General features: G+C 41.6%; 1 protein-coding gene across 7 annotated transcripts in view; it reads left to right on the forward strand.

Moving 5' to 3' along the window:
• nrxn1a (neurexin 1a) overlaps window positions 1-3676 on the forward strand; it is a 66842-nt gene extending 63166 nt beyond the window's left edge. For all 7 annotated transcript variants that reach the window (XM_005736508.1, XM_005736509.1, XM_013911674.1 and 4 more), the window contains 2 exons: window positions 82-160; window positions 971-3676. In XM_005736508.1, coding sequence (XP_005736565.1) covers window positions 82-160; window positions 971-1272 — 381 coding nt within the window. In that variant the 3' untranslated portion in view covers window positions 1273-3676. The remainder of the gene's footprint in view (window positions 1-81; window positions 161-970) is intronic.
• Window positions 3677-10742: the final 7066 nt, after the last annotated feature.

The raw sequence follows: 10742 nt of genomic DNA on the forward strand, positions 1-10742 counted from the left end.
TGTGTGTGTGTGTGTGTGTGTGTGTGTGTGTGTGTGTGTGTGCGACACGTTTGCCAATTTTTCTCCATCTTCTCTTCTCAGTCGACAGACGACCTGCTGGTGGCATCAGCTGAGTGCCCAAGCGATGATGAAGACATTGACCCGTGTGACCCCAGTTCAGGTGAGAAACATTAACTAATATACATGTGAAACTGCCTTTACGCAGCTTTTATGTCACTCATGGGCAAAATACATCCCCCGGGCCCTCTAAGTCTGGCCGCCAACATCCAATAAGTTAAAAAAAAAGATTAGTTATCAATATACATGCTCAGTATGTGGCCCTTGGAGAGAAAAAAACAATGCTTCCTACCTGTTTTACATCCTCCACTCGCACTGCTACCCATTTTTATGCTCTCCAGTTAATTTTTTATTTGCGCTCAGGTTTCCACCCTCGGGCATTACCTAACACTCTCCATCTCTTCCTATCTTCCCATCTGTATCCTGCTCTTTGTCATTAAAATTTCATTTTTATATATCCCATTTTATTTACCTCCTCCCTCCTTCACCTTTTTCTTTTCCATCCCCTTATCTCTGGACAGCCATAAAATTTGATATTTAAATTCTTCCTTATAAATCATTTAATATGGTGTGAAGTCTCACCGTACTGCAGCTCTCTCTGGCTGTTGTAAAGTGTCAGAAGTATGTAATAAAACCTGATATAACGTGCACCTGTGCTCTGGATCCTCCTCTAAGCGATGTGTACTGTAATCTGTTTACGCATTATGTGATGATATGTAAACAGCTTTGGCTCTAAGCTGTAGCTTTCCCTTACCAGCGTGTAGCATTATGCAAAACGCTTGTCAAATAATTCATCACCATGATGCATTGTGTCTTCCAGTTCTCCTCCCACCATCATCGCAGGCAATCCAAATTAATAATGTATAAACTAAACCATCATATAACATCAATTTCCTCCTCTCTCCCCTCACAGCCCGCCCTCCCCTGCCAGAGGTGAAGATGTTCCCGGGTCCGTCTGAGGTGGTGCGGGAGAGCAGCAGCACTACGGGCATGGTGGTGGGCATTGTAGCAGCTGCTGCCCTCTGCATCCTCATCCTTCTCTACGCCATGTACAAGTATCGCAACCGCGACGAAGGCTCCTACCACGTGGACGAGAGCCGCAACTACATCAGCAACTCAGCCACACAGCCCAACGGCAGCGCTAAGGACAAGCCGCTGGGCATCGCCAAGATCTCTAAAAACAAGAAGAACAAAGACAAGGAGTACTATGTCTGAGGCGGATGACTTCTTAAACACAGACATATACGCATACACCTTTATATATATAACGGTATATGTACATAAATAGATATATTCTCAAAAAGAAAAAAATACACACAAACACACATGACATAGACATGCTGATCTTAATGTTTACTCCCCAATAATCACACCTGCACACATGCTGGCAAGCACAAACATGCACACAAACGAGCCCAGGCACACACACACTCAAGCACAAACATACACACACAGACTGGCCTGAGGGCATGAGCCCTTACTGTACAGTATTTACCAATGAGCAGAGCCTCTGTGAGAGGCTTCTTTTATGAACATTAACACCATTCCAAATGATTTAGAAAGCACCAGTTCAACTCCCAGTTAAGAACCATTTTGGGTCAGCCTGATAAGAAAAAAAAAAGAGACTCCCTGCCACAGTTGGACCTCTTCAGTTGGACTAAGAGAGGTCAAGGAAGACTTTAAGTGAAGCACATGGCAGACAGAGTGTTTGCGTGAGAGGCAGAGCACCAGAACAAAGATGTAAAAGCACCAAGACAAGCACCAAGTGTCTCTCTTCCAAGCTTCTTGGCCTTTCTCCCTGTTAGCAGATGGGGCTAGAAGAAGCAATGAGGATGCTGAGGAAACAAGCACACCAATGGTCCAAGTCTACCCTCAGACAGCACGGCAGGAATTCAGGGTGTAGCCAAAGAGAGACAGTGAGTTGCGAGTGGATAGGCAGCGGCAGGGCTGGTGCACCATTAATATAACGGATGGGCTGTGGTTGTTACGCTGCAGCGCTGCTGTTTTATGGCACCCTGAAAATCACAAAACAGTGTAATCAGTGAAAAACTGAAAGATGTTTTCCTGGACAGGAGACTTCAGATGCTACCTACAGGCACCACTCTTGCACTGTGGTGTCTTGCACACACACACATACGTACATAGACTACATACAAACACACACATGGTAAAATTAAAAAGGATCTACACATGCAGACATACACTTACCTGCAATGCTAAAAGCGCAGCATATCTTCATAACTGACACTGAAGACTATACAAGAAGACATTGGTGAAAAAGACAACGCTCATAATGATAACTGTTATGGCAACGATAATGATGAATATGAGGAACATTTGGGCAGTATAGACTCTGGGGAAGGGAGGGGGGGGATCTTATTGCACGTGAATTATCTTACTCCGTGTGATTTATACCGCGTTGAAACTCCAGAGGTTACATCGTGACGCACCACCATCATAAACTCACCACCTCGGCTTGAAGCATTTCTGAGTACACACTTCAAATGGTTTTTCAGTCTGTGGGATACAACAATGATTTCAGTCGCCAAATCGACTCTCAGATCAAATCTTCATCGGCAAAGCGTGACCATCTCGAGTGTGCTGCATGCCCGAGCTGTGCTGTGGAGTGGTGGCGTGTCCCACTAAGTCCAAAGGTGGTAGGTTTGTCTGCAGGTGGGAAAGGAGGAGGGGGATGTTGTGGGTTGCCGTCGGACACGTGCGCCCCACGACAGGCCACATCCTGTTTCCTAGCCTGATGTCTTACAGGTCACGCCCACTATACCTACGCTAACCAACCACCTTTTATAGCAAAAACCAGCTGAGGAAAAGAAAAACATAACAAAGTAAATGTTACCATGTGTTGCTAATAGATAGAAAAGTCCAGTTCTTGATGCCATTGGCTATACGACAACTTGAGTTGCTTTGATTTCATTGGCTCTCCCTTTTCTCTCTTTCTCTTTGCGTCCTCATGTATTCATTGCTGTTGGTTGACAGATGAATCAATACTTGTGACATGTCCCAATACGGGACAGACGGATGGGTTTCCCATGGGCAATGGCGAATTATCTGTTTATGGACTTTTTGCAGTGTCTGAGCCCTCTGCAGCTCAATAAGTGTAGCCCCACAAGATACAAACAGTGCCATGACATGAACAAGCCCCTACAGTTCTTCCAAGCAATGTTACTAACCAGTCGGATGCATGCAAAACAGACCAGGGCAAGGAAGGACATGAAACAGACTGTGTGTGAGATTTCAAAGTATAAATGTCAAAATTAACTTAACATCTCCCCTTATTCTCGCCATCCTTAACTGGCCTTTTTGACCTGCCTCTTTCGTGTTTCCCTCTCGTTTACTACGTCTCCCTCTCCTCCATGTCTGTTGCTTTCCTTTACCTCTATCTCTGTTGTGTTGCCATCTGAAAACATAGGAGGCGTCTCAACAAGTGGGATTATTCTACATCTAGGTGTTCATTAACCATGTTTATTTTCTATATGTACAATTTTTCTACAGTATTTACTTTTATTTTTATTGTTACGGTTCTTTGATGAACATAAAGTGGAAATTTATTATGAAAAATAGTTTTGAAGATTAATGAGTAAATAAAATATTACCCAAGTGAGCTTTTTGCGTGTTTGCTTTTCACTTCCCATCTGCCTGCGGACATCATTAAAGCGCCTATTATCGCACCCCCCTCAGCTATGATGATATCGGATGACTGTCTAATTAACACAAGTCAAAAGGTAGCAGGGAATCAGAGGGCAGATCTTAGAGGAATAGTTCCCAATAAAAAGAAGATTGATGTCAGGCATGTCTTTTAGTTCCAGCAAACCTTATTTAATGGACATAAGAGACTGTCATCAGTCTCTCATGTAACAAGTACAGAAATTAAGGGCATTTCTGTAAATTCAGAGACCATAAGTTGCACATCTATCCACATTCTGTTTTATCCTTTCAACTTTTGTTTCATCAAATTAAGAAAAGAAAGCAGCTCTTCCTTTCTAGGTCCCACACCATTTTACTGGGATGGCAAATGCACAAATATACCCCACTGCACATACTAAACAGGGCTTTGAAGCACAACTCTGTGCTGTAAACGCAAAGTCTCTGCAGAGTTGCTGTTTGCCGGATGAAAGATCCCTGAGACTGCAGAGCTGAACTTGCATCCTCAGGTGAAACATACAAAGAGCTGCTATTTCAATAAACACCTCCCCAGTTGCATTATCTTGTTCTCTCGCTGTTTGTCTTGCTTTCTTTTTGTCTTTGCAGAACAGTCTGTGCTCAACAAAAGGCTTGTGTTAGGTTGTAGCCATCTGCTGCTTTGCTGTCCTTGGCCACAGACAGCTAGGACAAAGATAAAGACAGAGCCCTGCAATATTTATGGAGTGAATACAAAATAACGCTGTTTCTCGACAGTGTACAATAATCTGATTGTACAACACACAATCAGATTATTAGTATTAGCAGCAGATAATCTGAATTCTTTAAACAGGTTGTGTCACTGAGATCGAGATCTGTTTTTCAAGTAAGATGACACACAGATAGATTGTACATGTTCAGAAATGCAAAAAAGCATGTGCAGAGTGATTGGAGATTCATAAATATAACCTTTTAACAAATGTTGCAGTGAAACAGGAAAATGTAGCTTTGCATTGTTTGTAGCTTATTATTATGACAATGTTAGAATCCAGTTTTTTTTCAGCTTCAGTGTGAATAAGAAGCACAGTTAATGACAAGTATTACATTTAAACAAAAAAAAAAACAAAAAAAAAGAACCCAGGCAATCTTGCAGTAGTGCAGCCCTGTAAGTAAAAGTAAAAACAATACAGTGTAAAAAAAATACTCACTACTTCACTAGGAAAAAGTTGCATTTATTTATTTAAGGTTACATTTTATTTATGTGACTCCAGCTAAACATTTTTGATGTTTATTGTTTTTGCTGAATATTTTTCTAAATGTGCGAATCTAGGGACGTGTTATATGGAAAAAAATAAAAACATGAAAAATGAGTATATGATTGTATATACTCGAGTATATAATTATGTGCCATTTAAGCCTTATTTGCAAAAAAGGATCAGAAGTTTGCTTCCTTAACACATTTTTTAAATAAAATGTCTGTGCTTGTATGTTTGAAGTAAGTTGTACCTATACAGTATTGTGTATTTAAGTATTTTCACCTCTCGTTTCTTTATATATTTTCCAAGAGCCAGACATTCTTGTATTTTGAAGTGGTCTGTTAAAGTTCTTCTGGTTTTCCGTGGGTATTTCAAATAATTTGGGGGGGACATTGACAGTGTTTTCATTCATTTTCAGTCCAGTCCTTGCACCTGGCTATTTTCAGAGGAATGTTTTGTGTTTGTTAAGCCACTTCACACTGACCTATGAATCATTCAAGCATAGAAAAGGACACTTGATTCAAGGTATGAACCAGTGTTGTGTCTACACATAACAGACAACCTAGCAAAAAAATAAATTTTAAGCACTTTGCTACTAGCAGCCTGTCACAAACACATATTCCCAGTTTTTAGCTGAATCTGTGAAAAATGCCAAAGATAGCGTACAGTTTGACAGGCATAAAACAGGAGTTTTGCACCAAGAAAGTGATTATCTAACGTGATTCCCAAAGATCTACTGGTTGAAAACTTGAAAACTTATATCTCAGCAGTTTGTCTCAGTATATCTCAGTTGTGCAAGTGGGTCCTTAAAAATGTGAAGGAGCTGGACAAGTGGAGGACCAAAGAAGTAGTTGCAGGCCTATAAAACTATCTACAGCAGACGAACATTCATGTCATTAAGAAATATGACAGACCTGAGAGAGATGCATCTGGCGCTTCAGCTGATCCATCTATGGCATCAAAACCTCATCAGAAATGGTCTCAGTGGAAAGGTGGTTGCTTAACTACACAAGAAATGGACTAAAAATCAGTGGTAACAGGGATCATGGAGTGATGAATCAACTTGTTATCAGTATGTACGGAGGAGGTCAAGAGAGACATACAGCATTTAATGTCTACAGTCATCTGTAAAACATTGTGAAGGCTCTGCCACAGTTTGGGGCTGCATTTCAACCAGTGGGGTTGGAGGTCTTGTTAAAATTGATAGAATTATGAGTGCCGAAAAGAACCATTTGTCACAAAAAGGCGGGCTGGTGTGTTTGTGGTGCCGACCCAAAAGCTGATATGGAAGAGACTAAAACTAAGGCGAGCCATTTATTTGGCTGAACAAGAAACAAGAACAAGAATACGAAAAAAGGCACAGTGAACCGGGGTGAAAACTATAACCTAAACTGGGAAAAACAAAACTATGAGACATGAACATAAGATACCTGAAAACCTGACATGAAGGGAGGAAAACAGACACACCAACACTTTATTTTACTTAAAGAAATACCTAAGGGATTTCGGACTCTGTTGAAGAACAAAGGTGGTCACAGACTTTTTGCACAGTACTTAAAGCATAGAGTTTGTGATGAAATGTAGCTAATATCTCTGTTTTCCTAGATGCCCCTGAATATAACAGGATAATGTTAGGCAATGTCACATGTAGTCTGTGGAATCAAAAGGGAAAATGCCATTCCAGCTTAGTTTTTTTCTCTTGCTTTCATCCTAGCTCATCCTCATCAATGTCTGCACACACCTGTGTTGGTATTGTTCAGCTCGTGCTCCACAACATCCTCCACCTCACCATCCTCATACACCCACATTTATATGACTGACTTATCTGATAAACATATTGCAGATTTAAAATTCTCTTCTTGTTTGCTTCATCATAATAACTGTTCAAATTCACCGCCCACTGATGTGTCCCTTCTACTTTTGTTGTGGCCTTGGAGCCAGACCATAACACATGTCATTACAAAAACAGTGGTAAAGCCTTGTTTGCAGACAGAGTTGACAACATCAGAGCTGTCCGGTTTATGATTGTGGTCTATGGGGAAAATTCTTTGTGGGACAACAGGGGATTTTATTTGCTGCAACACACTGATATATACATTCTCTATTAGATTAACAAAACCCGAAGATCATCCAATTCAGATACCCTCAGAGTCATCCTTAGTATGACTTTTGCACTCATTCTGTGGAATTATGCAAGTTACAGGCAATCAAAGTACCTAAGGTGTGCTTTTTAATTTATCGTTTCAAGGCACATTTGAGCCCTCATATCTACAAGAGATGGACGCATGAAATTTTTAGAGCCAAATTCATTTTAGCTGCAACCAAATCCATTTTACACACTCCAACTGCCAAAAACCCAAAATCCTGTTTTTGTTAAGCACATTATTTTTTTGAGTAACAATCTTTGAGCATCAGTATGATGGAATATGATGACAGTTTTAATAACAAAGCTGCAGCAATCTGGACACTTTTCATTAGTATTCACTTGAACTTGTACACACTACTACGGTACTGTGTTGGACCCCTTCAGGAACTTCATTCTTCTAAAAAAGTGTTGGAAACATTGACATGATGACTGCACATTTGTCGGCTGCACATCCATGATATCCGTGACATCCCAAAGATGCTCTTCCGAATTGAGATTGGTTACTGTGGAGGCCATTGTCATGTCCAAGAAACTGGCATAAGATGATTTAAGCTTTGTGACTTGGTCTTTCATCCTCCTGGAAGAAGTCATCAGAAAGTTCACTGTAGCGTAGATATGATAGCAACAATACTTAGACAGACTGTGACACTTAAATGATGCTCAGTTGATACTAAGGGCTCCAAAGTGCAAAGAAAACCCCCACAGCATTACATCACCGCCATCAAGGGAGCATAAATCTAGGCTTTTATGTTGTTTACACCAAATTCTGACCCTAGTGTCTGAATATTGCTGAAGAGATTGAGATTAATCAGTTTTTCAGTCTTATATAGTTGAATTTTGATTTGATTTGATACCTTTATTAGTCCCACAAGGGGAAATTTCATTTCATAAGGCTACCGACCTATTGCACGCAATGGCGGCGCCATCTTACCCTCCGACCATACATACATTACACAAAACATCACATGGGGAAGACAGGTCAGAGAGGTATAACAATGGAAAATGCACCACATGAGGAAAGATAAGGAGAAAAAAATAACTCCCCCCAGACTGAGCTCCAACAGGGAGATCAGTTTGAGAACAGAAAAAAAAACACCTCTGCACATGAAAAAACTCTTAATACACCAAAGAAACACATGACAAGCAACAGGTGAGGGTAAAGGGTGAGGGACAGCAGATTTAGACAGTACATCCGGGCCTGCAGCCTGTGCGCTGGTCTCCTTGATCCACCGTCAGCATCGGAAGGGAATAAGCATCGAAGGCGTTTGGAAAGGGAGGGGGGATGAGTTTGTATACGTATGTGTGTGTGTCCAGAGTTTAGCTGAGACAGTGTCCTTCGCCCTGCTAGGCTAAGTAAACAGTCTTTCAGCCAACCCAGGTGGTCTTGCATAGAATGGGAAGGAACAGTCTAAACACAGTCGTTATCAGGGTGTTCTTTGTTCGGCTCCAGCCTTGCGACCGCAGCTGGCGCCGAGAGGGTATCCGCATGAAGTGATGGTGCTTTTTACTTTAGTGCGAACAACTCATATGAATTTCAAAGCTGTTCTAACAGTCCAACACTGGTCTCTCAATCTCCCGTTGGAGAGCCGCGAGCTTTCTATGATGTTATCCAAACTTACGTTCCGTGATGTTGTCATTCTTTTTGCTCAAAGAGCAGGTTCTGAGAACTCACGACCGCAGTGCACTTCCCCAAGATGTGATCGAATTTGCGCTCAAAGGTGTTATTCGAGCTAGCCCCTCCAGATGTAATCCAGTTTTTCACTCAGAGGTCTTGTTCTGAGTATTCACGGCAGCCGTGCGTTCTCCAAGATCTTCTCCGTGCTGCACTCAATGAGCCCATTTTGAGAAACTCACGCCTCGTCCCATCATTTCAATCCCAGCGGGCAGCCTTGTGGGGGTTTGAACAGCCGGTTCCGCTTCCTTAATTCTTCGATAAGCCAGTGCCAAGCCAGCTCCGATCAGCAAGAACCCTGTTATCATGGTTCCGAATAGGTAGATATCTTCAGCAGTCAGGCTCAGCCGAGCCCAGACTTCTCGTTGAGATGGGGTGTCAATTGCATTCAGAGACCAGTTGATCGAATCCATAATTCTCTTTTAGGTTTTAGAGAACAGACTGTGAGAGAGTGTTCCAGGGAAAAGTAATACAGCAGGGAAGCTAAGGGAGAGGAGGAGGAGGAGAGGGGGACCCTGATGACCCTGTAAAAAGTTTAGCCTCAGTTTTTAGTTCTAGTTTTGACATTCTGTGCATTCAGAGGTGCTCTTCTGCATACCTTGGGTTTAACAAGTGGTTGTTTGAGATACTGCTGTCCTCCTATCAGCTAAGACCATTATCCTGAGGCCTTTAACTCAGAAAACTGCTGCTCACTGGATATTTTCTCTTTTGAACCATTCTCTGTAAACTCTACAGAGGTTGTGTGGGGAAAATCCAAGTAGATCAGAAATACTCAGACCAGCTTGTTTGGCACCAACAACCACGTTACGTTCAAAAACAAACTTTCTTTGCAATTCTGGTGCTCTGTTTGAACTACAGGAGGTCATCTTCACCAATCTATACATGCGTAAAAAATGCTTAAAAAGTGCAATTTGTGTTAGATTTCATGGTTCATGTAACCATGTAGGACAAAAACTAGCGACAGCATATGAAAGGGAACCCTTAGAGATGCACGGTGTGCAATACACTGGAATTGAAAGGATGTTGAAAAAAATCTTCAGGATATAAAAGTGTTTCATCAATATGACTATATTACAAAATGATTTTGACAGAGAAAGAATCCCAGTTAGAAGATTGGCCTGGTATGAAAATGTAAAAAGAAGGGGAAAAAAATAAAAAATATATATTTTTAAAGAAACCTTTCACAGTTACAGTTGTTGTACAAAGAAAACCATCTGATTCTGAGGGTGTCTGGTGGGAGGCACTGATTGATTTTTCAGACACATACACTGTTAAGAAAGGCTCTTTTCTAAAGCTGTTTGTTCAGCATCATCATTAGTCTACCTTTTCATTTTGGCTTCTCACAGTCACAAACAAAAGAGGACATGGACACAATTACAGTGGCTTGCTGTCCCACTGAATCTGTAGCAGACCACAGAAATGAGATTGCCTAAATGGAGTGCAAAATATGTGTCTCAAAAAAAGAATTTTTAATTGAAAACACACACAAGAAAAAGAGCAGGAACTCCCTAATATCTTCCACCTCCCTCACAAAGGTGTCGAGCAATCAGCAGCAGATTGATCCACAAATTCAGCTGGAGCGCACACATGCACACAGGTGCTGTACAGCTTCTCCCTGCTTAGTCCTTCATCTCTACTCCCTCCAGCTGTGCTTGTTAGACTCTGCCTATCCTTTCTTTTTCCTTCTCTTTCCTTTTTTTGCCTTGTGTATAAGCAAGCCACTGTGGGAGAGTGTATCCTTGTGTGTGAGAGAGTGTGCGTGGTCGTGTCAGGAGCTCAAGGCTGCATTTTTCTTCCTGCTTTGGAATAAATTACAAGGAGCTCTTTTCCTCGACCACATCAAATTCCCACAGTCCACACAAGCACACACGCGCGCGCGCCTGTATGCACACACACACACACACACACAAAAAATGTATAAATACAAAAGATGACAACATGAATGGAGAGCAAAAGCCGAACATTAAAAAGAAGA

Source organism: Pundamilia nyererei, unplaced genomic scaffold (assembly GCF_000239375.1).
Source record: "Pundamilia nyererei isolate P.nyererei 1_Seehausen unplaced genomic scaffold, PunNye1.0 scaffold00069, whole genome shotgun sequence".
In the NCBI taxonomy this organism is placed as follows: domain Eukaryota; kingdom Metazoa; phylum Chordata; class Actinopteri; order Cichliformes; family Cichlidae; genus Pundamilia; species Pundamilia nyererei.